The sequence below is a fragment of the Myxocyprinus asiaticus genome, chromosome 42, assembly GCF_019703515.2.
Source record: "Myxocyprinus asiaticus isolate MX2 ecotype Aquarium Trade chromosome 42, UBuf_Myxa_2, whole genome shotgun sequence".
Lineage (NCBI taxonomy): Eukaryota > Metazoa > Chordata > Actinopteri > Cypriniformes > Catostomidae > Myxocyprinus > Myxocyprinus asiaticus.
This window is the reverse complement of record NC_059385.1, coordinates 36,454,693-36,482,409: the sequence shown is the minus strand read 5'-3', so window position 1 is coordinate 36,482,409 and position 27,717 is coordinate 36,454,693. Positions and strand designations below refer to the sequence as shown.

The window sequence follows — 27,717 nt, the reverse complement described above, 5'->3', positions numbered from 1 at the left end:
AACCATGTGGTTGAACACATAGACTACTGTGACTACTATTGTACAGTCCCTTAAATTCATTAATAATGGCAAGAATGCCACATTTCTAAAATGTTATGTCCTTTTTTTCCTTCTGACTGAGGTTTTTTTTTTCCCGGTTCTTTTTCTTTCCCCTTATTCTTTTTCTTGTGATTGTCTAATGCACTGCTGTTGTTCTGTTCTGTTTGTAATGTTCGTTATGTAATTTGCAATTAAAATGCAAACATAATCCAACTACTAATCCAATCCAAAGTTTCTCAAATGTACAAAATGAGTGGAAACATGGAAAGTATGAATACTTGGATCTTTATTACAACTTTTATTCATGTAATTGTGAGATGCTAACATTAAAAGAATTACAATCACACATTGTCTTTGTCAAAGCATGAATATTTCTAGTGTCCAGCACTACAGTACATGAAACACATATAAAAAATGTTGGTATTAGATCTATAAACAAAATATATATATATATATATATATATATATATAATGATCCTATATTGCTCCACAGCACAGAAAATGTCTAGTATTGTCTGATTGCAAGAGCATATATATTTACTCAATAACTGTATATACTAATGCATACAGTAAATGAACTGTCACATTGTGCCTTTCTTAAGAATTATGTTTGTCACTCTAACTTTAAAAGCATCTTTTAAACCCTTTGCAATAAAAGTCTGAACACTGAATTCCTCCATTCATACCTCCTGTGAGTCACTGAGGTGAGTCAAAATCCTCCTGTAGTAGATTTATGAAAGTATACTCCAGACATGTTTGAACTGTAAATACTCACAGATACTGCATTCATTCTGGTGGACATTACTTAGGTTTACAGTTAACAGTTCAGTTATATTAATTAGTCTTTATTATTAGCTTACTTACACAAAGATTTTCAAGAGCAGATAACATCAGTATGAAATGATGCTGTTATATTCAACTGAAACAAATAGAAGTATTATTTGTGATTTCATACTGCAACAGTTAATAACAAAAAGGAATGAAAGTTATATTTGCATTTGAGGTTTGCAAGCTATTCAATGAATTCATTGCTATACATTTTTTGTAAGATCTTACAACGTTTCTATTTGTCCCCTACAACAACAGCCCCACTTTCAAGGAAAAGTTCACCTAAAAATGAATTCTCTAATCATTTACTCACCCTCATGTTGTGACTTTCTCTCTTCAGAGGAACACAAAAAGAGATGTTAGGCAGAATGTTAGTCTCAGTCACCACTCACTTTCACTGCATCTTTTTTTCCATACTATGTATGAAAGCAAGTTCACGATTGAGTGAACAACCCCTTTAAGTCTTTCCAGTTTATTTTGGCTCAGTACGTAACAGACACCTCAAACACTCAAATATTTCACCAGCACATACAAGCCCACATAAATATGAGTTAATTTGTCTGCTGGTTTGTTTTTAGATCCAGATTTACATGTTTATGTAATGTGCACAAATAAAAGCTGTTTTCCAGTGACTGTAGAAAGTGGACGTGTCGTCTTGTGATGTGGATGCATTTCAACTCGTGTCACTGCATTTCCTACAATGCATCTAAAGTCTGATCTTGCCTGAGATGATGTCCTTATATAGTGGTGCAGTGAGGGGGGTGTAGTTTTTCTGTGATGTGTTCAGGAAGTAGAGCGGCTGCTGAACAGCGTGTGGACTGAAGCCCTCCTGCACCAGTCTGATCTTCTGCTGTTTGAACGTGTCCGTCATCTGTAAAGACGTCTGTCGAAAAAAACAGCAGAACATACACATGAAACGGCTGCCACCGGAGAACGAGTAAATGCATGCGGCTTTGCACAAATGCGAGTTTCACCAATGAGCGTGAGAATATGGGACTGTAATGAGCACATGAATAACTGGAACATTCCTCTGGAGAAGTCTTTGTCCTTCACACTGTGTTTTTTGTGAGGCACTACTCTCTGTAAAGCTGCCTTGGCACGATCTGTACTGTGAAGAGCACTATACAAATGAACTTGAATTGAATTGCGTAATAAACAGGTAAAAAAAAGGAGGCACAATGGTGAGAGGACAACTCACAAACTCTCAAATTCACTTTTACCATCGACTTATTAAATCCTGTTTCACGGACTGTACATTGTACAGAACACTTGAAGTGAGGCGACAAAGACCGCTCTGATTATAATCAACACTTTCTACATGGCATGTGCACAACAGCACTGTTGATAATAATCCTGTGGTCAATTGTTGCGTAGTGATGCAACGCTCACTTCCAGAGAGGACCCATTAAGGCATCCGTATCCAGTGCATCCCAAGATCCTCATCCATCCGTTAACAAAGGACATTAAACAAAGTCACCTCAACCAATCATGTTCATTATTAACCTCACTAATCACTGTTTAAGTCAAGTGCTGAAGTCAAGATCTAAGCATTGAATGAAGACAATTGTCAAGCAACCATTACAACCTCTTTAACATTGAGAAAATATGAGAATTATTCAGAAGATTTGAATGAAACAGCACAAGTCAGTATTTGATCAGCTCCATAATGTACCTGAACTCTTAGAAACCAGGGCCAGGCATACGGAGGAAGAGTTTGAAGCAGATGACTGTAGAGCCTCTCCCCTTCCAACTCATGACCGTCCTTCATCACCACAGCTGCCATTCCAGCCCGACCCTCATAACCTGCTCAGAAACATCAGCCATCATTCACAACTGTCTCAGTGTACAGTGATGTCAGCTGGTGTAGTTCCGACTGAAGAATGATGTGATAACACTGTTAGCTCAAACTATTTTACTGACCTGTAACATTATTTTGAAAAATGTATTTAGTACTTGTTTTAGGTATGTTTTTACATTGGGGAAAAAGTGAAAGTGCAACTTAAAAATGTATCAAAGAAACGTGTAAAAATACTACACCTAAACATTACAGTACTTGACTTGATTCAGTAGTAATCCAGGAGTAACTCAATTCACCTGGTACAGTGACCCCATAAACACTGACATCCTGCAGGAAGTCCAGACAGCCCAACACTTCACACACCTCTGTAGTGGACACATTCTCTCCTTTCCATCTGAAAACCAACACATGAACATGATCAGCGATGTACACACACAAGTCCACCAGAAATTCCTCAGGTGGTGTTGAACCCCTGGGCTGATGAACTCTGCTCAGTGAGCTTCATGTTTTCAGTGATCGCAGAGTAAATATTATCAGAGTGCAGGACATCAGCATCCATAAAGGTTTCAGAAACAAACCAAAGACATGAAACAATTGATCTAGTCCAACTGTCCTCGCACTCATCAGAGTTCACAGTTTATACAGACAGGTCAGTTCAATTCAATTCTGAAATATAGACCAAAAATAAGCCAACAAACACGACAATTGTGTAATCAACATTACTGCCTACTGTTGGGGAATACTCTTCATACCAAACAAACTAGGATGCGATCTCTGGGGGGGCATTTTGATGTTCAGGGAGGGAGAACAGATTTTCTCTTAATTTCAATGTTTCGCAAAGAAAGTATACACATAGTATATACATTATATAAAATAATGTCTTTTCAATAAATATACTTTTAAGTTTTAAAATTGCACTCTGGAAATAGGCCCAACAAAATGCAGCCCGAGACTTTCTGAAATAACAGGCCAAAAGTTGCTTATAATAAGCAGACATGGCACCACTGTCTGCGGGTTAGTCCAGTTATGAGCTAATTCTTCAGTCACATGACTTGTTGAGGCAAAGTCAATTTACTTTTCTTTTATTCACATATAAGAACATATTCGCTATGTGCTTCCATCGTAGTTTATGACTGAATAAAAAAAAAAACTAAAGTGGGTGCGGAAGTTTTTTTTAAGCGCATCTTGCCGTTTTCATCCAGCATTTTTTTGTGATATCTCACAATTTGCATAAAAATACCCAGCTAGTGTGCGTGTGTGTGTTCAGTTCAAGTAAGATCATTCTCCTCAGACAGGAAGTTCCCAAAGCTGCTCCTGACAGTGTGTGTGTGTGTGTGTGTGTTTGAATGAATAGTGTTGCTGGAGCTTTTGCCTGCTGCTTCAGAAGTTCTGCCAAGATACTGACTTTGATAAACTGCACTTAAAGGTATTGTAAGCCATTTTAGCTGTTCTAACTTCCACGAGACTGAGCCATTGAATTAGCCACACCCCTCTTTCCACAACTCCACTCCGCATATCAAAGATACCATTGAGACCGACACCGAGCAGAAGAGCAGCATTAGTGTGTGTTTCCACGGTTGTCAAACACAATAGTAGCAAAAGGCACCCTCAACTGACAACTATTATGAATCTGAATTTGGCATTAAGCCTCAATGATCCGCTGCTACTACAACACTATGAGAACACCAAAATGATTGACAGGTAGAAAGAATCAGAGACAGCGGCCCGTGTACACATTTTGTTTGCTGTTAAAGAGTAAAGAGCTGTCACAGAGACCGGTGAGATATCTCAGGACACTTATTTCATTAATATCTTTCAGGGAGCAGGAACTCTTTCTTCATAACATTCCATTAAAAAAATGGCTTACAGCACCTTTAAGGCAAGACTAAAGTCAAATGTGTTCACTTGCACAAAGACAGCAGAACAATCAATGTAGTGCATGATGGTAAATGTTGCAACAATCTTTCATGACTGAATTTTGTAGCAGTGGAGACATTTGTAACATGTTTTACATTTTTCTTCAGACTACATCCACATTAATCCAGATCATGGCCGGGTCTAAAGGGGGGGCAATACCGCCCAAGATTTTCCATGTGCCCCCTCTGAAACTTCTAATGCCCCCCGGACCAACACCAAAACACAATCAAGGGGGACCAACCCAAGCGAAATTATCAAAGAGGAGCACCACCCGGTCGGACAAAGAGATAGACAGCTGCCCACCCTCAAGATCAAAATGCTACCCCAAAGATCACATCTTAGTACTGCCCCTGATCCGGATAAATTTGAAAACGCATCTTTTTCTCTACATTTTGGCATTCTGTCCACACTGAGATGACATTTTTGTCCAGTGAAAACTGAGCTTTTTGAAAACACTCTCCCAAGTGGATACATTTGAAAATACTGTATTTGCATTGTAGTGTAGACTGGGATAACGGAGATATTCAAATGTATTATATTTGTTGTAATATGTTGCAAACATGTGATCCATTCAATCTAGGCCCTTGTTATAGCAGCGTTGTTGTGCCTGCTATCCACTTTGATAGCATTTTTAAAAATAAATGTTACTTTGTACAACCTTAACATTGTATTCCTTCAAAGGCGAAAGGAAGATTACTATGAATTTCTGTCTGGTGACGGAGCATGAGGACAACTGCGTTTCAGGGCCATGTTTCTTGAACATTCTCTTTGTTTTGGTAATAATTAAGCCCAGCATTAGACAAAATATAGGAAAATAAGATCTGCCATTTGTGGTGAAAACGGTTATGTGTTTAAACTCTATTTATAAAGTGTCTTTGTCCTTTTATACTGGTAAACTCGTTAGCTTTATTGATCAAATTATTAACGGCAATTAATCGATTAACCATTAACCATCCTATACAGCACTGAACTCAGTCAAGCCTACACAGCCTTCCCTGTTATTCCTCGAGACAGAACGGTAATGTTCTTTAGACATTAAACATGACTTCAGCACATGGGACATTTATCACATATTTTCAAGCATAAGGTTTCAAACAGTGAAGTATGGACCTGAACGTGTCTCCAATTCTGTCTTTGAAATAGACAAAATCTCTGTAGTCCTGCAGCATCAGGTCTCCAGTGTTGAAGTAAACATCTCCTGTCTTAAAGACATTCCTCAGGAGCTTCTTCTCTGACATGACTTTATCTCCAGCGTAACCCAGGAAAGGGTTGCTGAACATCACTGGAGCCACCAGTAATCCCGTTTCACCTAAATCACATGATAAAAATGAAGTTCTGCTCTCTATGTCATTTTTCAGTTCATCTTTAAAATTGTCCACTAGTATACACAACCATTTAATCCAACAAAACAAATGCCTTTCTATTGTCACACAAAGTCAATGTCAGTTTTTCCGAAGGTAGAATTTCTTCACAGCAATTCTCTGTCGTAAGCACATTATTGGAATCTGTTTGCAAGCGATGTACAGCAGTATTCTGATTAAAATAGTTTTTAAATTCTTTTACAATTTTAAAAATGATCAATTAAAATTGTAACGATCTCACCTTTATTCACTTTAATGCAGAATCCTGTCTCAGTCCGTATAGGTTCATATGATTGTGGATCACATTTTAAAAACTCAAAAGGTAAACTGAGCTGAAATCAGAAAGTACAGTCATATCAGTGGTGTTACTGTAGGATTTCTGTTTAAATGAACACTACATCACTGACTTTATCTGCATCTCATTTGTATTTGACTGCACACTACTGTAAACCTTATAATGAATAACTGACCTTATTGAGATAACTTGCTCGCCCGATGGGTCCAATTTCTTCCGTGTAATTGACGAAGCCAATACTGGCCTCCGTTAAACCGTAAGCTTCACGTATTTGGATTTTCCCGAAACGTCTGACAAACTCTCTCCAAACATCGGCTCTAAGCCCACTTCCTGCTGCGAGACGAACGCGATGAGCCGTTTCCTCTTCAGTCTGTTAACAAACAAACACAAACGTGTGACGAAACCAACATTACCATAGTGACACCTTGAATGATGAACACCATTTTAACACAATGAAATCTTATCTCTGATGAAACACTGTAATAAACACAGATAAGACGGGTGTTTAATATGATGGTTTTGCTTTACTACTCTATTGTGTATGTAGTATTGTGTAGTAAAACTGAGAAAGAAAATGTTTGTTGTGGAAACTTTAGTACCTTTGGTTGATTGATCAAATATCGACAGAGTTCTCCAATATACTGAAACACAGTGACATCAAACTTCACACAGTCCTTCCAAAACTGACTGGCAGAGAACTTCCTCTTCAAAACACATGTTGCCCCTAAAATTCAAAGCTAAATGTTATGATTACATTTAGCTTTTTCTCCCATAGTAAAGACATGAATAAACATGAGAAACTCTTATCTGAAATAAGTTTAGATTTTTTTGTTATAGGCTACATTTCTTTAAAGACCCCATGAAATGGCTAGATGAGCGCAGATTTCTTTCCTATATTGATGTATTTCCTAACCAATTGTACAAAGGTGCCTCTGTTTGCTCCTGGCAGGCAGCAGATGTCTTAAAGTGCACCTATTATGATTTTTAAATGTGCCTAATTTTGTTTTAAAGGTCTCATACAGATTTACATGCATCCAAGGTCAAAAAACACTTTAATTTAATTTGCAGCATTACCTTTTTTTGTTTCCAGTGTCTCAAATGACTTCTTCAATGATCCATTCTAAAGGATTCATTCTAAACTCCTCCTTTCAGAGAGCCTACACTGTTCTGATTGGTCAGATGTCCCAGTCTGTTGTGATTGGTCTACCGCTTACAGCGCATTTCGGAAAGGAAATGCTGACTACCATATCCGAGTTTCAGCTCTGTCTGAAAAAATTTCTGTTTTACCTTACCAATTTGAGCCCGAGTCCGATAGTGATTGGAAGATCAACCCGAACCACCATCGCAAGCACGACGAGAACAGGACGTTTCTCACTGGTAAGTTTATATGTAGTTTGACAGTAACGTGAGTTAGCCGGTTAGCAGAGGCTAACGGCTAACAGCTAACAGGCTAACAGCCTGCACTGGCTGTACATGTAAACAGGCCAGAGGCGGGTTTTTTGTTACCAAATTACGTAGGTTAGTACAGGAAGTAAGTCTGGAATTACTAACAACTCGTTTCAGGTGTTCAGAATCGTTTTGGGAGTCAATAACTCCATTTGTTGTGCACTTTGATTTTTGAAACTTTGCAGACTTTTTTACATTCACAAACAGCTATATAACACTACATGAAGGGTAATATTTGAAAAACCATAATAGCTCCTCTTTAACCCCACCCCCACCCTAATCCTCACCTTATGGAACCTGTAAGGCTGAGTGGCCTACCAGGAAAAACCTGAGGCACCTTCCTCTTATCGCTTATTTCCTATTGAACCAGGAAGTTGGGGCAGAAAATATGAACATGATTTGCCACTTGCTACTGCTAGTTGGTTTCAGGTGGTATGGGGTGGGACATTCTCTTTTTAAGGAGCATTTGATTGGATAAAACAGTGGATATACACCCGAGTTCAAGATGATACAATATTTTCCGTTTTTACATGCGCAGAGCATTGGATGGTGCTATAGGAAGTGTAATTGAGCTTGAAATCATAATCACCAAGAAGACTGCTGATGTCAACATTTTCAGTGAAAAAGGAGTTTTCATCTGAAATCGATTACTGTATTTTCCAGATTGTAAGTCACTTTTTTTCATCACCTTAAAGGTCTACGACTTACAGTCCGAAGCGACTTATATACATAATTGATTTCGGCTGGTCAAACACATGCGCACCAAAACAGATGAAAACATCAGTCATAGAGATAGAAGCATTTTAAAATAGCCAATTCAGAATATTTTGCCATTACATGGTCCTTTATGCAACCAGTTTAAATATTTTGTCCATCATAACATTGTTGTTCTAACAAACTTTAAACCACTGTCAAACGCAACTCCTCACATGCCCGCAAAATGACGTTTCATCACACTCAGTGAACCGAATAAATAATACACTGCAAAGAGGGTTGCAAATATCTGAAATATCCACAGATAGACAGTCGCTAACGTTAATGAATAAATAGAATACAACAGGCACTCTATTTTACTCACAGACTAAAAAGCTATTTATTTGTGCACAGCATAGTTACAGATGTTATAAACAGATGGGGCTTACTTGTCGCGTTTCTCTCATGAAACATAAACAGAATATGAGAAACTGTTACACAAGATTACTAAATCAGATTCAAATTCTAAAGCCCGAAAACACTGTAATACGATCTGTAAATTCTGAGGTACTGTGATCTTCACGGAGCACATTTGACATCTGAGTGTCTGAAGGGAAGTCAGGTGGGTGCTCCCGGGTCCTAGTGCCTGCATAATGCAACCTCTGTCAACGCAATTTTGACCCGGTGCAACTTATAGTCAGATGCGACTTTATTTCCGGAAAATATGGTATGTCTCTTCAGAAGATATGGATTTAACCACTGGAGTCATTTGGATTACTTTTATTCAGCCTTTATGTGCTTTCTTGAGCTTTAAAGTTCCGGTCACCATTCACCTGCATTGTATGGACCTACAGAGCAGAAATAAGTAAATGATAAGAGATTTTTAATTTTTTGGGTGAACTATCCCTTTAAAGTACCCCCTGATATTTAAAGTAATATTTCAAAATATAATTGTACATCTTTTCACCATTGGCATTTCTATACCAATCAGAGATTGCACCACATATGATCATTATCTGTGACAGTAGAAAATTTCAAACAAAAAAATTGGTCTATTTTTAGATGTCATTTCTGTTTTCATTTCCCTGATAATTTTATAAACGCATGTTATTCGATTTGTGTATGTACTTCTGATATCTTGATATGATATAATGTAATATTTACATTTTCAATCATGCAAAATGATTTTCAAAGAAGTAACAAAGCCAGGGCTACAACAAACATTAGAACCAGAGTGGAGGACATGTCCCCCTTACTTCTAGTAATACTTTTTGGGAATTAAACATTTTATTAATATTTTTAGGAAATTCTATATGATATTTTACCAAGTTTCAGTAGCTGTGCAAGGACACAGTGGCCAACCGCCTAAACGATAGCTTTAAGATCCAGCAGAAGCCTCCTGGTCGTTCGGCAGTGAGCTGAACCAACACACAGCGGTTAACAAGGAGGTACAGTCATCACCTATTGCTTTTCAACATGGCAAACAGTGTCAGGTTAATGACTCTAAGGTCATTTTTAAAACATGATTGTGTTGCTGATAATGATATTGTTACGTCAAAACATTTTATAGAGAGTAGCACGTATTTGACTTTCGCATGCTGTTTTCTCACTGTCAGTTACATGACAGCACTCTCTATGTCTCTCTCTCGTGTGCAGCAAGCATGGTTAAAAGACAGAAAAAACATGATTGGTTTGTGTTCTTTCTTGTTTTGTTTTTTTACTTGTCAAATGATGGACAATATTTGGAATTATCCGTCAATGTTTTTTTAGATTCGGTAAATGACAGAAATATTTTGGTACGCAACCGCTTCACTCTCGGGAAACCTTGGTTTGGGAGGACACTAGCATATAGATGACCTTAGAAGCTATTAGACATGGACTACAAGCCACAACACTACAGTTTGGACTTCATGGGGTCTTTAAGACACACTTTATATCACAGAGAGGTAAAACAGCATCATGCTGAAGTTTCACAAGTTAAAAGTAAGAATCTGATTATGTTAAATGTATATTTAAAAACACATAAGTTGTTGAGTTGATCGCACCAAGTTCAATACAGCCACCAATGCCGAGGAGGGATGCAGACATGTGATAGAGCGGCAGTGTCAGATACACTCGATCATCAGCGTGAGCTCCACACATACGCAGAAATGCCATACACATCACTGCTTTAATGTGACTGATGCGTGCTGCTTTGGGCAGTCCTGAGAGAGAGAGGGACACACAGTACAAGCTGTAGTTTAACTTCACTTACTGATAACTTCAGGTTAAGTAGAGGTTAACATGTTTCAGCAGAGATGTTAATGTACAGTAACAGTATAACATACTGCAAATGTGCAAAGAATGAACCACTAGAACAGAATAAATTAGTGGGAATAAAACAGTTTCTTTAATAAAATCGAAATAATAAGTCCAGCCCAAGGGCCAAAATCTGCAGACTCTTCACATCTGTCTTTACTCACAGTAAAAAGCGCTAGGAGCAGGCCATTTCAACCATTTATCCATCACTTGCATATGCTATCTCTCTTTGTCGCTGCAGGTGGCGTTCCAGTTAACATCAACAGGGCTCCAGACTAAAAAAACGACTAAGGAGCCATTGGCTCCTTAACTGAAACATTAAGGAGCCAAATAGCTGTTTTTAGTCGCCAAATCATATAATTGCTCGATTTAGATAGTTGTTCAGAAACAAGATATAAAGCAGAAGACAGCTGATAGCCCATTAATCTGAGGTTTAATAAACAGTATATGTAGTTGAGAAAATGCATGAGTTTGCATTCCCCTTGTCTCATAAATGTTCACACCCCTTTCATAATGTATACAAATATAAGAGGTACAAAAAAATTGTTTAGTACTGCCCTTCAGAATCTACATTACACATATTTACATAAAGTATAGTATGCATACAGTATAAGCATCGATTCTGCATATCTGTTATCAGACATGTAAGCATAAATATCATTGATATCAGTATTGGTTGTAAGAAAATCTATATCGGTCGATCTCTAATTCAGCATGTTACTTTTTGGCTGCTCTCTGGTCTGATGGAGTGTGTGTTGTACCTGTAGTGCCGGATGTGAAGATGAACAGGAAGTTGGACATGAGGTTTGGCTGAGGAGCATCAATCACAGGCTTCTCTGCAGAAGCCGATTCCAGCTTATCCAGCAGAGTCCTGATGTTCTGCAGTGGAGAGTTCTCTGCCGTCACCCAAACATCTACCCCGCTATCTGTCAGCGTCTGTACAACGTCATCCACATGTGAAACCAAGTCTACAAACATGGAGGAACTTCATGTCATTGGGTAGCATCAGGAGTAGAAGTGTATTTAAAAAGTGTATAAAAATTTCACATTATGTTCTTATGTACAACAGAAATAATGTCAAATGTACTTTATCAAAACATGATGTACTTTTTTTCTGACATCATAATGATAATAAAGTAATATATTCTTAAGAGCTTCACATTCATTTTTTTCCACAATAAAATTGGCAAAACTCCTACATTTAAATGAATTTCTGGCCAGCTACCAATAAAAATTCAAAGGAAGATCTTTCAAAAGCTTCGTTGCTGTTGCAGTATTATCTGCATTTAAAAAGAACTAAACTGATAATTTACACACGGTTTAAATAGTATTTTTCGCTTATATGCTCTTAAACTAATCAAGTGTATTTCAGCTCACCAAATGTGAACTACAGAAAATTCAAATTCTCAAAACGAATCAGTGAAGTCCACCTCCTGCGCTGTTTTCTGTGAATTGATAACTCCAGTTACAGTGCATTTCTAAGGTTTGCAGTCGCCCAGCTGAAAGCCAGTAGCATGAGCTAGAATGCTTTCATTATGTTGACTAGACAAATTCCAAAGATCCCCTTGATTTTCACTGAAAATATCTTTTCAAGCTATGTCCTCTAAACTCTTCTGACTTGTTCTTCTGACTATATTTGTTGATTTCTTTTTGCTATATCAGACTTATGTCTTTCCTGTAGTGGACATAAAAAACAGATACAACAATCCTGTGACTTACATTAAAGGAATGGTTCAGAGTCTGTCTCTGAATGTTTGTGAATTTGTGAATCTTGTCCACCTCTCCAGTAACCACATGCAGAATACCCTAGCAATGCCCTAAAACCCACCCAGAACACCTTGGTAATACCCTAGAAATCACCCAGACAATGCCCTGGCAACCTCCCAGGACACAGAGGGTGAAAGCAACTTCTCAGAACACCCTAACAACATAGGAAACCTTAGTAATGCCCTAGTAATGATTCTGAACATCTTAGCAATGCCCTGGAAACCACCCAGGACACCCTAACAACTTCCCAAATGAACCCAAAACACAGAACATTGGAGTAAATGCCTTTAAAAACCACTCAGACAGCACAGAACACTTTCCCTTACAAAAAATCTAGAGTTGCCGCAAATTTGCACTCATTATTTTCACATGCAAATGAGCGTTGTAGCAAATTCTTAATTGTCACAACAGGTTTGCTGCAGGTACACCAGTACTGGTGAAGAGCTGCAAACTTCTGGCAAACATTTGCGAAGAATACCAAGCTCGTTTGCATGTGAAAATAATGAGAGTTGAATTTGTGGCAAGTTTTCAGCAAATTTGCAAGAACTCTAGAATTTTTGTAAGAGTTAGCAATGCACTAGTGTAGCGACCTCTCAGAGGAACACCCTAACAACACAAAACACCTTAACCATGCCCTAGAAACCATCCACAACACATTTGCAGGGTTCGTACAGATGTTTCAAAGTTAAATTCAAGGACTTTTCAAGCACATTTTTATTTGTTTTCAAGGACTATGCTCCAGATGTCATTAAAACAAATTCTTTATTTGTTAATTTTAAATAAAAATATTTAATTCATTCAGTTCATTTATTTTTATAAAACACCACGTATTACAAGTACAATGAGCATCTTTAACTACATATTCTCACAGTAACAATTCTTAGTTCATTCATGATGAAATTGATGTGCAATTGTAGTGTGCTCCCTTAAAACGCACTTCGCTTTCCAACAAAAGTGAATAACTGGGTTTGTAAACAGTAGTCCATATGACTCATGTGCTGTGTTTCATGTTTTCTAAAGTCACACAACAGATTTATGTGAGGAACTGACCCAAACTGCAAATGGATCATTCTCAATTTTGACTTTCCAACTTACAAAATATTGACATTTTCCATTTAGTTCAGTTTTTGCCTATAAACGCTGAGGGTAAACATTTTAACATGTTGACATTGATTTTTATTCATAAATTGTTTTCTCTTTTATTATTTAATTTTGTTTCATGAATGAAGCAAGTTAACACTAAGTTAACACTAACGAGGGTTAAATGGGCTACAACACCACATTTTAAGGGTTCAATGAGGTACAACACCACATTTTAAGGGTTCAGTGGGGTACAACACCACATTTTAAGGGTTCAATGGGCTACAACACCACATTTTAAGGGTTCAATGGGCTACAACACCACATTTTAAGGGTTCAATGGGCTACAACATCACATTTTGAGGGTTCAATGGGCTACAACACCACATTTTAAGGGTTCAATGGGCTACAACACCACATTTTAAGGGTTCAGTGGGCTACAACACCACATATTAAGGGTTCAATGGGCTACAACACCACATTTTAAGGGTTCAGTGGGCTACAACACCACATATTAAGGGTTCAATGGGCTACAACACCACATTTTAAGGGTTCAGTGGGCTACAACACCACATATTAAGGGTTCAATGGGCTACAACATCACATTTTGAGGGTTCAATGGGCTACAACACCACATATTAAGGGTTCAATGGGCTACAACATCACATTTTGAGGGTTCAATGGGCTACAACACCACATATTAAGGGTTCAATGGGCTACAACACCACATTTTAAGGGTTCAATGGGCTACAACACCACATATTAAGGGTTCAATGGGCTACAACACCACATTTTAAGGGTTCAGTGGGGTACAACACCACATATTAAGGGTTCAATGGGCTACAACACCACATTTTAAGGGTTCAGTGGGGTACAACACCACATATTAAGGGTTCAATGGGCTACAACACCACATTTTAAGGGTTCAGTGGGGTACAATACCACATTTTAAGGATTTAATGGGGTACAACACCACATATTAAAGGTTCAATGGGCTACAACACCACATATTAAAGGTTCAATGGGCTACAACACCACATTTTGAGGGTTCAATGGGGTACAACACATTTTGAGGGTTCAATGGGGTACAACACCACATTTTGAGGGTTCAGTGGGCTACAACACCACATTTTAAGGGTTTAATGGGCTACAACACCACATTTTGAGGGTTCAATGGGGTACAACACCAAATATTTTTGTGTGAAAATACTAAAGTTAAAATGTGAATTAATAACTTTTAACATGCTGGGAAAAATCACTATATGCATATTTAAGCAGCCTCTGAACTTTGACCTTAAAAAACTTTAAACTTAACTTTTAGTATTTAAAAAAAAAAAAAATGTAAAACATAAAAAAAGGTTTTAACATTGATAACAGCAATGCCATGAAATCAAGGGACAAACATTCTTTTTAAATTATTATTAATAAAAAACATTTGTTGCTTTTTTGCACACTTGTTCGGCCTTGCGCTAATGCTTTTATTAAAAATAAGTGCAAAATAAATACACACATAACTTTACATGTCATAGAAGTGGTGTACCAGATGAAGGGAACAAGGATTTTTTTCAGGAAATTAACAATTTCAAATATATTTTCTAAACTATTGGCAAAACAGAATCAAGCCATTTCATATCATTAAAAGTTAGGTTCTAGAATTATATATATATTATTTTTTTCATGACTAAAAAAGTCAAGGGACATGTTTGTCAACATATTTTGATATTGACCCAAATGTTGTCAGAAATAACCTATTTTTGTGAGACAAATCTTTCTTTACACAAGGTGGCGCTAGACTGCTCACAAAACTGAATCCTCCATTGAGCTGCATTCAAATCTCAGAACGTTTTACATCATCGAATTTTTTAATTAAAACTGATAGTTGCAAGGATTCATACTTGTTAAATCCACCACAGCAGTATCTATAAATATATATATTTAACACTTGATTGTGATTGGCCCATTCTGAACAGCACTGCCAAAGTAACGCCACGTGACAGCCGTCTATGCGCTGCCTGCTTCAGCAGTGGTCTAGTGGTCTGTCGTCGCGTTTCTCCAAAAATAAATACATTTCATTTATTAAATGATTTAAGCAACATATTTTACGATTTTCTATAATTTAAGAACTTTTTAAGCACCTCTTGGTAAAATTTGCTATTTTCAAGGGTTTTCCAGGACTTCAATTTGAAAAAACCAAATTCAAGTACTTCAAGCACCTTGTACGAACCCTGCATTTGCAACTGCCTAGCAACCACATAGCTTTCCAAATAAAAATCTTTCCTCAACCTGTCCAAGCATTCAAACGACCTACTGCCTAAATAACATTCAAACTTGAAAGATTTGTTTTCCTTTCAGACATCATTCTTGTCAAGCCAACATTCAAAGAATTTTCAACACTTATAATGCACCATTTGTAAACTATTGTGCTTCACAAGAACAAACCACAAATAATGTACTTAAAGGGATAGTTCACCCAAAAATGAAAATTCTCTCATCATTTACTCACCCTTATGCCATCCCAGATGTGTATGACTTTCTTTCTTCTACTGAACACAAATTATGATTTTTAGAAAAATATTTCAGCTCTGTTGGTCCATACAATGAAAGTGAATGGGTGCCAAAATTTTGAAAGCTCCAAAATTCACATAAATCAGCATAAAAGTAATCCATATGACTCCAGTTGTTTAATCCATGTCAGTGATATGATAGGTGTGGGTAAGAAACAGATCAATATTTAAGTCTTTTTTGCTTGAAATTCTTCTCCCTGCCCAGTAGGGGGTGATATGCACAAAGAATGTAAATCACCAAAAACACAAGAAGGACTTCAATATTGATCTGTTTCTCACCCACACCTATCATATAACTTCTGAAGACATGGTTTAAACCACTGGAGTTGTACGTATTACTTTTATGTTGACATATGTGATTTTTGGAGCTTCAAAATTTTTGCACCCTGAAATATTCTTCTAAAAAAATCTTCATTTGTGTATTGCTGAAGAAAGTAAGTCATACACATCTGGGTTGTCATGAGGGTGAGTAAATCATTTTTGGGTGAACTATCCCTTTACTTACCCTGTTTAAAATATAAAAATCCTTGAACAGAGTAACATGCAATAATCTGCCTGAAACTAGTCTCGTTAATATGGAGAGCTGGAGTAAAAGCATGCTGTCTCTCAGCACAGGCAGGTGACGTTCTCACAAGATGAAACATGTTTATATGTGTGTTCAGTTGAGCAAGAGTTATTTGATGGGAACTAGGCCAGTAAAATGAGTGCATGTGTGGACAGCAGTGTTAGAGTGACACAAATAACTACTGTACCAATGACTAGTTCAAACACAATTACTCGTTATTTAATATTACTCTTTTCTGCATTTTAAAATCATAGTAAAACCATCTAAACTATTAAAGGGATAGTTCACTCAAAAATGTAAATTCTCTCATCATTTACTCACCCTCATGCCATCCCAGATGTGTATGACTTTCTTTCTTCTGTTGAACACAAATAAAGATTTTTAGAAGAATATTTCAGCTCTGTATGGTCCATCACAATGCACGTGAATGGTGACCAGAACTCTGAAGGTCCAAAAATGACATAAAGGAGAAATAAAAGTAATCCATATAACTCCAGTGGTTTAATCCATGTCATCTGAAGCAATATGATAGGTGTGGGTGAGAAACAGATCAATATTTAAGTCCTTTTTTATTATCAGCCTGTACCTTTGACCAGCCCCAACCAATAGGTGACTGAATGTGAAAGTGTAGATTTACATTTAAATATTGATAGTGATCTGTTTCACACCCAAGCCTATCATATTGCTTCAGAAGACATGATCTAAACCACTGAAGTCATATGGATTACTTTTATGATGCCTTTATGTCATTTTTTTGGACGTTCTGAGTCCTGGTCACCATTCACTTGCATTGTATGGACCTACAGAGCTGAAATATTCTTCTAAAAATCATAATTTGTGTTCAGCAGAAGAAAGAAAGAAAGTCATACACATCTGGGATGACATGAGGATGAGTTATTTTTGGGTGAACTATCCCCTTTAAATAACACAAATGGAAGAAAGGGAATTGGCCGATAATGAATTATAATTACTGTTTTTATTATTACTATAATATTATTATTAATAATAATGTATTTAATGTGTAGATTTTATAATTATGTAATAATGTATTGACCAAAACATGTTAACTTTATGAAAACATTGCTCTATTTGAGCTTGTGTGTGCAGATTTCAGCTCTGTACTCTCTGATCATTCTCTCTCAAGCAACTTCATGAGACACATCATCCTGAGTACTGAAGCGGTGCTGGATGTGCTTTTCCTTCATCTTATACACAAATTAAACAACAGACAATGTATTATTGCCCACAAAACTAATATCAAGCATTGAAGCATTAAAAAAGGTTTTCATGAGATCATAAGAAACTCAGTCAAGTGTGTACAAGACTGATATGAACCATTCTATTTAGAATTCGCTTTATAATCAGAGCGTCGCGTGTGTGTCGCGTCGCGTCGCTCGCAGTGTAGATGTTTATCATTACCTGAAGCAATAACGAGCGCGGTGGCACCACAGGTCTGCAGACAGTGCAGCAGTGACTGAGATTTGATGTTAAAGTTGAGAAACGCGACTTCACAACCCAGTTTACAGAGTCCGAACCAAACACAGATGAAATCCGCTTCATTGCTCATCAACAGAGCCACCACATCTCCATGTTTCAGTCCACTGTGAGATTTAAACACGTTTGCGAATCTGTTACCCCGCACATCCACGTCTCTGTACGTCAGGACTTGCTCTTCAAACACAATGAATGGTTTGTGTGGGATTCTTCTGGCCTGAAGCTCAAAGCAGTGCAGATAAGTGATCACGCCGCTCTTCATCCGCGCCATCATCGCACGACCGACCCGACGAAGTTTCGCGTAATACATCAAGTCATCCCAAAAGTAGGGGTAAAACCTCCTCTGAATGACAAGCAGCGTGACAATCCCGACAGCGACGGTGCTGATAGCCCAGTTCATCATGACTGTATAACTGATGAGAACTTCTGTTGAGCTGCTGGAATCTTTACCCCACATCTATATGCCCTCAAACGCGACTGCGCATGCGGAAGACCGCTTCCCTCCAGCAGCTATTCATTACACTGGGACAAACACATATACACTCATCAATGGCAGGAAGCACAGGGAGTCACTGGAATCTCAACCTCCAACCCAGGGTTTAAAACCACAACTACTTTGGCCATAATTATGTTTAAAGCAGTATATTAAATATATTGCCAATGGGCTAAGAAACAACGTTAATTCCAGACATATTCAAGGAAAACATGTCTAATTATGCAATTGCTTAAGGATGTTTAGACAGTCAGTATTTTTGTCTATAAAAAACAAAGAAAATTATACTGTGTATATGTTACCCATGAATCTTCCACATGTAGCAAGGACACTTCAAGTTTCATCCCACGCTTTCTGCAGTACTTGTCAAAAGATGTCACTGATTTTTAGGACACGTATTTTTTCAAACAAACTTTAATTCATCCATCTATAATACTAATTTCTGATCGTTTAGCACTCAAGTTCTTTTGCACGTTCTTTTCTATTTGTTTTATTTGCCAGTGTCGGATATGAAAGTCAAAGTTTTACGAAAGTAAAATGCCAACATCTCAGAGTCTTCTCTTCACTGTTGCAGGTGAAACTGCTGTTTGGCATGTTCTGCTCATTGAATTTGTCAGTTTAGGACCTGTGAGAGAGGTCTGTTTCTCAAACTAGAGACTCCAGTTTGATTTCTTCTGTCAAGATGGCAGTGCTGGAATAGCCTTCACCTCTCAAAACAACAACAGACTGCTACGTTTCTGGAGAGATTGGTTTCTTTTGCAAGTGTACTCAATATTTCAGCAACTAAAAAAAGATTGACTGTATTGTGATGTTCACACTTCATGAAGTAGTGTTTCAACTGTTCTAACAAGAAGAAATGTTTCTCAAGTAGCAAATTAGCACATCAGAATATATTTCTTAAGGATTACGTGACACATTATTTTCTTAGACTGTCGTAATGACTGCTGAAAACAGGGCTTTGACATGACAGGGGAAATTGAATTTTAAATTAAATAAAAATTATTTGCAGTATTACTAATTATTAATGGTTTTGATTAATTTAATGCATTCGAGGAGAAGAGAAGCATTTCTCAGGGGTTGGGAACATTTTATTTAAGAAATTATATAAATATTACATATTTTTAATTTATGAAATAACGGGTTAGCATTGTGTAAAATATTGGGTAATATTGGGTTTAACAAATTAAATTATGAGAGAGGTCTACTTTATTGACTTGGGAAAATGTGTAAAATTTTGTTGTTTGATTTGGAGGCACCGATTCATTTCAAAGTGAACAAAGGCTGATTTGACCACATCCACTTTTTGGCTGACTGGAGGACACAGTCAAACTCTTGCTAAAAGGTACGCTTACTAATTTAATAATTTGTCATTTCCACTCATTTCTCCTTTTCTCCCCAATTTTGGAATGCCCAATTCCCAATGCGCTCTAAGTCCTCGTGGTGGCGTAGTGACTTGCCTCAATCCGGGTGGCGGAGGATGAATCTCAGTTGCCTCCGCATCTGAGACATCAATCCGCGCATCTTATCACGTGGCTTGTTGAGCGCGTTACCGCAGAGACAGCGCGTGTGGAGGCTTCACGCTATTCTCTGCGCCATCCACACACAACTCACCACGTGCCCCACAGAGAACGAGAACCACATTATAGTGACCACAAGGAGGTTAACCCAGGTCCCCAATCTTAAGGCATTGTTAAAATGATTAAGGGGTAGTTGGGGTGCCTGGGTAGCTCAGCGAGTAAAGACCCTGACTACCACCCCTGGAGTTCGTGAGTTTGAATCCAGGGCGTGCTGAATGACTCCAGCCAGGTCTTCAAAGCAACCAAATTGGCCCAGTTGCTAGGGAGGGTAGTGTCACATGGGATAACCTCCTTGTGGTCGCAATAATGTGGTTCTTGCTCTCGGTGGGGTGAGTTGTGCATGGATGCCACGGTGGATGGCGTGAAGCCTCCACACGCGCTATGTCTCCGCGGTAACGCACTCAACAAGCAACGTGTTAAGATGCGTGGATCAATGCAGAGGCAACTGAGATTCGAGAGGCGAGTCACTATGCCACCACAAGGACTTAGAGCGCATTGGGAATTGGGCATTCCAAATTGGGGAGAAAAAGGTGAGAAAAAAAAAATTAAGGGGTAGTTCACCCATAAGTGAAAATTTTGTCATTATTTACTCACTCTCATGTAGTTTCAAACACATATGACTTTCTTTCTAATATGGAACACTGCATGAGGTGTTGGGCAGAAAACTGAAAGCCTCAGTTACCATTCACTTTACATATTTCTTTTTGTTTTTCTCCATACAGTGAAAGGGAATGGTGACTGAGACTGTCAGTCCCTAACATTCAGCCAACATACTTTAGTATTCAGCAGAAGACATAAAGTCATACAGCTTTGGAGCAACTCATGGTTTAGTAAATGCTGACAATGTTAATATTTGGGTGAGTCAACCATCCTTTGGAGGAATGAATCTCATTCCTCATGTAAATGCAAACAAAAGGTTTATTGCCATAAGGTTACACTGACTGGATACAGTTAAAAAGCTAAAATACTCAAAAGACTTATAACATAAGAGAAGTATTAATTGTGTGTGTGTGTGTTTGTGTGTGTGTTTGTGTGTATGTGTGTGTGTATTTGTGTGTGTGTGGTGTGTGTGTGTTTGTGTGTGTTTGTGTGTGTGTTTGTGTGTGTGTGGGCAGGTTGAAGTGGTTTACGAGGACTTTTTTTTTTAGGTTATAAACTGGTAATTACAAGGGTATTATGATATAAATGTGGTGTATAAGGACATTTCTAGTGTCCCCATAATTCAAATCACTTAAAAAACAAACTAAATGACGTTTTATTGAAAATGTAAAAATGCAGAATGTTTTTTGTGAGGTTTAGGGTTAGGGTTAGGGGATAGAATCTATAGTTTGTACAGTATAAAAATCATTATGTCTATGGAGAGTCCAAATAAGGATAGCCACACCAATGTGTGTGTGTGTGTGTGTGTGTGTGTGTGTGTGTGTGTTCTATAGTGTGACGATGGAGATGTCCTGCAGCATGACGGCATCACTATCTGCAAGAGGGGTGAGTAGGAGGACATAAACATTGTCTTTTGAGGGTGTCCAAGCCCGTGTTTAGTTTTATATCATTTTTATATATTTTAAAATGTTTTTTTTTTTTTTTTTGTCTTCTATAATTAATATATTTTAAAGTCACTGTGTTTAGTTGTGGTAAATGAAAACTACACATGCTCCATGTCTGTAAAATAAATGCTGAACCATGTCTGTGTTTGTTTGGTCTTTATATAACCTATGCATATTTTGTATGGATGACTTACTGTACAAGTTATTTATTAATATGTATATCAATATACATGTATAAATGCTTGGTAAACTTTAGTTAAAATATTTTTTAAAAATATATAAATTAATTGAAAAACAAACAATGGTTTTAAGAATTTAATCATTATTATTTTGATAGTTAAAAATAGTTTTATTTAGGTGGTTAAAATATGTTTAATTAATTTGTAATTGACTTATATAACAAGTAATTAATATCATAACCTGATCATGTGTCAGACTAATTCGGGTCAGTTTACATCATTTAAAGGGATAGTTCACCCAAAAATGAAAATTCTCTCATTATTTACTCACCCTTATGATATCCCAGATGTGTATGACTTTCTTTCTTCAGCAGAACACATTTGACATTTTTTTTTTTTTTTTTTTTTTTTTAAATATCTTAGCTCAGTAGGTCCTTTAAATGGAGATTTCTCTTTTGAAGCTCCAAAAATCACAGACAGTCAGCATAAACGTCATCCATACAACTCCAGCGGTTAAATTAATGTCTTCTAAAGCAACACAATCGCTTTTGGTGTGAAAAGATCAATATTTAAGTACTTTTTAACTCTAAATCATCACTTCCGGTAAGCTTCACGAGAGCGCTAAGTTCACGTGGTCGCTTGTGTGACATTTTTGCATTGCCATGATACGGGCGTAATCTCATGTTCTTCTCTCAGTTGAGACATCCAGGATAAACACACAAACGCACCATTGTGAGTAAAGAAACAGATACAAATACAGACCTAAACTAAAACCAACCATGATACTGTACAGTGTACAGCGTACTGCACAGCTCCTTCTCACTTGTAAACAGAGCTGCTCTTCTGGCTTTGACGCACGTGCCTTAGTTCTAGCAAAAACATGCTAATGTGATTACGCCACACGCGCATACTGCTGCTGACCGGAAGCATGATTTAAAGTTTAAAAAAAGTATTAAAAAATTTATCTTTTCACACCCAAAGCGATCATGTCCCTTTAGAAGACATTAATTTAACCGCTGGAGTTGTATGGATGACATTTATGCTGACTGTCTGTGTTTTTTGGAGCTTCAAAAGAGAAATCTCCATCACTTGCATTTTAAGGACCTACTGAGCTGAGATATTTTACTATTTTTCTTTAAATGTGTTCTGGTGAAGAAAGAAAGACATACACACCTGGGATATCATGAGGGTGAGTAAATAATGAGAGAATTTTCATTTTGGGGTGAACTATCCCTTTAATTGAGAATATTTAATTAAAAAGGCTCAACATGTACTCAAAAATACTTTGTGTAATATTGTAATTTAACTTTTTTAATGTTGATATCACATAGTATTTTTTTACAGTGTAGACTGTGTAACAATTTTACATCATATTGGAATCATATTATAATCATAATACTGTGCATTTGTTGAAAGGAATTACACAGTGCATTTGCATTTATTTCATTCATTTACAATATGTGCATAACTTTTATCCAAAATGTTAAATTGATCAGATATGCAAATTAGTGTTGAGTAAGTGTTAACACTTGATTGGCCTTTGTTGTGTTGATCAGAGTTTTATATACTGGTGATAATAATAATAAAATCATGAAATGAAAAATGTAAAAAAACAAACAAAAAAAAAAATAAATAAAAAAATAGAAAAACACTCTGGACCCTTAATGTAAAAATTAAAAGATACTTGAGGCACCTTTTGCGCTTTCTCAGCCTCTGAAGATCCTCCAAACACCCTTTCAGTGCTCCGAAAAACTGTCAGTGGATCCTTCTGTAACTCCATCATAAGAGAAAGGCTTTGAGCTCTTGAAATATATCTTTCTATATAAATATATAAGTTCTTTGAGGACATAAATAGGATATTTGGAGCTTCTTTAAAGGGTTCCTGGGGGATCTCCAGAGGGTTCTGCTGGTGTGGCAGGTGAGGAACCCCAAACAGTGCCTCATGTATCTTTTAATTTTTTCAGTTCCCTCATACATTGTGCATTGTGTAATTATTGTGCTGTTAAAATAACAACACAGAACAAAACAAGCTTGTAAAAAAAATGTCAGTGGTAAATTACATTCATCAGAAAAGTGCAATAACGAATATACCCAGATGGTGGCGCTAAACTACAAGAGTAACACTACTAGACATATACGTTTTCCTACTGACAGGTGTTTCCCTTCAGGTGTGATTTAAAATGAATCGCGAATGAGTACATGCTTAAAAACATTAGTTTCTATTCACTTAGAAATACTGTTTCATGGTTTGATTTTTTAAAAATCTTGCAGGTAGTCTAAAACTATAAATAAAATATATAGCGGTGTGGAGGCTTCTAAAGAGGGTGTTCTTTTGAATGAATGAATGCTTCACTGGTGCATTCAGCATTTGAATGATAACACTCATTGGTTCTCTGAGCCAGTGTAACAAAACCCATTTGGACAGGAACAAAATGGCATTCATGAAGAACTGAATGGTCCAAAGTGACACACAGACGGACACAAAGAAGATAACCTTCTTAAAGCTGTCATTTGAACTGCACATGTTCACAAGTTTTGAGGCCACAGAACAAGTAAACTACTGTACCAATTTGTGCCCATGTGTTGTGGTAGTGTTTGGTGTGTAAACCTTTGCTCTCTATTTTGGAGGTGATGAATCCTGCACTTACTGTAAAGAGGAATTGATGTGCGGCTTGACTTGACTACTGGGATGTATTGAAAACTGCTCAGTTCCTGATTAAACTCTGTGCGCTCAAATGTCTTATGAAACTGCAATACCAATTAAGTTGTCCAGTTATTTTCTAATTTGAGTGTCCTGTGTGGCGTGTTTGGGCTGCCACCTCCAAAAACCTAAAATATTTAGTGGAGGGTAGGCAATAAAATGAAAGGTGTACTCAGTCATTTTTTTTTCTCATTATAAAGTTTTACTTTAAAGAAAAGAATGGTAATATTGAAACATATGTATAAAATCATGAGCACTCACATGAGATGAAGATTCCAATCACATCAATTACTTTATAAAAGCTGGTTTATTCTTCATGGAGAGGGGCGCCCTCATGGGGGCTGCCATTTTAGAATCACATGACCAGCTGAATACTACTCGCTTAATCTCAGTAACTGGCTTGTTATTGGACACTTTCACTCTTGGATTAAATTAATCATAGGGCTGGACAAGCAGACTGATTAAAACGTAAATTACAGAAAAATAACTGGCTATATTTGTGATAGCCTAGGCCTATGTCACTTATTAGAAAGTTCATATTCTTATTCTGAAAGTAATCCAGAACACGCAATTTTATAATTCGCAAGTGATCTAGTAACAGCTGCGCCCTGTTTGATTGACAGGCGGCGTATGTGTGTGTCCTGAACATGCTCGTGTGTTCCGAAAATGCTTACGCTAATGTGCATCTGAATGGTCAAATACATTTAAAATTTCAGCCAAAATGTACATCTTGGTGAGGTATTCATGTAAACACAGAGAGTGATGTCTAAAGTGAACGTAAACAGCGGAGAAAAAGCGGAATTGTATCAAAATGTCGGTAATTGGACCTGCTGCTGTCTAGTGAGTCATTATAATAATCAAACAACCATAATAATTCTAATCATACAGTGAAGACCTGTAGTAGTTATGTTACATTTAATTCTGAATGTTTACTTGAATACTTGAAAGCCTACTGCTGTTAAAAACTTTTAAAGCTGTTAAAAGCATTTCATTTTCTTAATTTGTATTTTTTGTTCTATTATTTTTAATCTATTTCTATTCATTGCTGTTTTTAGTGTTATTACTAACTGTTTACTAGTCTTGAATAATTACTTAAGAACTTGAAACCATTCTTCCATAATTAAAATATTAATTAGTGTTATTATTTGTTATGGTTTTGAAGCTGGTATTGAGAATCTTCAAATTTCACTACCGACTACTGAAATTTTGGTATTGTGATAATAAATAGCCTTTATTGTACATGGTCGATCTTGCTGCAATAACATGATGAAAAAGTAGATCTCATTACAAAGTGTGAGCACCCCTGCTGTAAATGCTGGTGATGGAGGCTTTCCTTTATTTGACTACCATACATAACATAAAATAATTATCATATGACAACAGCCTCCTCCCCTACCCAGTGCAGTTTACATTTCAAGTTCAAGGAAATCCACTGTTAAAAAGACAAGTTTTTTTTTTAAGTTAAAAAAAATGCATGATGTTTCCAAAGTCAATGAGTAATCGTGTTAAATAATCGTGATCTCAATATTGACCAAAATAATCATAATTATGATTTTTGCCATAATCGAGTAGCCCTACTTAATCGTGGCTGACTGTGAATATTGAATTTCTACAATGGCATCTGTAACTAAAAAACTATTGATTTTGAATGATGCTGCATCCACACCACTAGGTGTCCCTGTAAGTCCAAGATACAAAACTCAAACAAAAGAGTTACCGAGTACACCATTAAGCCTCATTCAAAAAAGGGGTAAAATTACAATATCATCATATTCAGTTTGACCTCTAAATGACATTAACTGAATTCAAGGAAAAAATACTTTTATTAAGTTAAATTCAGTCAAAAAAAAAAAATAAAATAATAATCACTGCAAAAAAATCCTGTTCTTATCAAGTGTTTTTGTCTTGATTTCCATTTAAAATTAACTAAAAATCCTTATAAGAATAAACATTTACTTGAGAAGCAACAGAAGATATTTAGACTTGCTTTCTGAGAATGTATCTTGAAAATAAGTGTATTTCAGGTCATGCCAGTGCTGCTCCCATCGACTTGAATGGAGAAAGACCAAAATCTCCAAAATGGTTGGTCAAGATTACGATCAAAGAACATATTTTAAATCATCAGTAAAATCTGACAAAACTGGAATAACTTGTGCTTCTTTACCTCAGATTACACTAAAAAACGTACATTTCCCGTCTTGCATAGCTAATGCGCATGCGCGTTCTCGAGATGACGTCTGTATCTAAAAGGTGATTGTCTCTTTTTACTTTTTATTGGCGGGACTTCCTTTCTACATCCGTTGATCATTTGGCGCTCTGGGGTTCTTGGGTGTGCGTTCCAATTTCTCCCATTCATTTTAATAGAAGTGGCCCGTCTCTGCTAAATTATCTCTGAGCGTGCCATTCGCTAAGCCCCGCCTTAAAAGCACTTCTGACCAATCCTGTTTTAGCAACTGTTGCCGTGCCGCCACTCAAATCAAATCAATTTTATTGTCACACAACCATATACACAAGGGCAATAGTGTGTGAAATTCTTGGGTGCAGTTCAGCTCTGACACGCATTTGATATTTTCCAATGACAGCGCTTTCTTTCTCCGTTTGCTTTTTATTATCACTGAGTAATAAACAGACGTAATGATTTATGTAAAACCAGAGAGTAGTCTCCCTTTGTGTACGCTTAGCTTAAAAGCGTCACACTTCTCAAGAACCATACACCATAAAGCTCTGCTGTATAAACCAATGAAATCAGATATGGGCGGAGCTACACGTGTTGCCCCGCCCCAATGAGTCACCACGCCCCATTGCCCAGACTGCATTCTGGATTACTTGCAAGTAAGTGGCGTCTCGTTTTAGGTATTTACAATGCAGCAGATATATACAGTATGGAGTAAGTTGTCGCAGTGTAACCTGCAATTAAATGGCTTATTATAGGCGTTTCAGCGGAATTCAAACAGCAAAACAATTTATGAAACAGCAAGAAAACTCAAACCACTGCTGTAAACAAATGCTGTAATAAAAATAAATACATGTACATTTATATAAGAATTTAGCTTGACCTGTCTTTGTCCTGTCTGAATG

At 37.0% G+C, this 27,717-nt stretch overlaps 1 protein-coding gene across 1 annotated transcript; it reads right to left on the bottom strand.

Moving 5' to 3' along the window:
- Positions 1-323: 323 nt before the first annotated feature.
- On the bottom strand, positions 324-18,615 carry LOC127432448 (long-chain fatty acid transport protein 6). Its single transcript, XM_051683548.1, has 10 exons — positions 18,071-18,615; positions 11,437-11,643; positions 10,423-10,581; positions 6,838-6,962; positions 6,414-6,608; positions 6,185-6,275; positions 5,693-5,891; positions 2,962-3,059; positions 2,540-2,670; positions 324-1,750 (listed from the first exon to the last, which is right to left on the bottom strand). The coding sequence occupies exons 1-10, from the start codon at positions 18,600-18,602 to the stop codon at positions 1,574-1,576; spliced, it is 1,914 nt and encodes a 637-aa protein (XP_051539508.1). The 5' UTR covers positions 18,603-18,615; the 3' UTR covers positions 324-1,573.
- Between the last annotated feature and the right edge of the window lie 9,102 nt (positions 18,616-27,717).

What these genes read in the sequence shown, in the direction of transcription:
- LOC127432448 (XM_051683548.1), bottom strand. Translation starts at nt 18,602, where the DNA reads ATGTGGGGTAAAGATTCCAGCAGCTCAACAGAAGTTCTCATCAGTTAT. An exon ending in ATTTGATCAATCAACCAAAG is followed by an intron (nt 6,609 to 6,837) that starts GTACTAAAGTTT and finishes GTTTGTTAACAG; the next exon opens with ACTGAAGAGGAAACGGCTCA. An exon ending in CCTGGTTTCTAAGAGTTCAG is followed by an intron (nt 1,751 to 2,539) that starts GTACATTATGGA and finishes TTTTTTCGACAG; the next exon opens with ACGTCTTTACAGATGACGGA.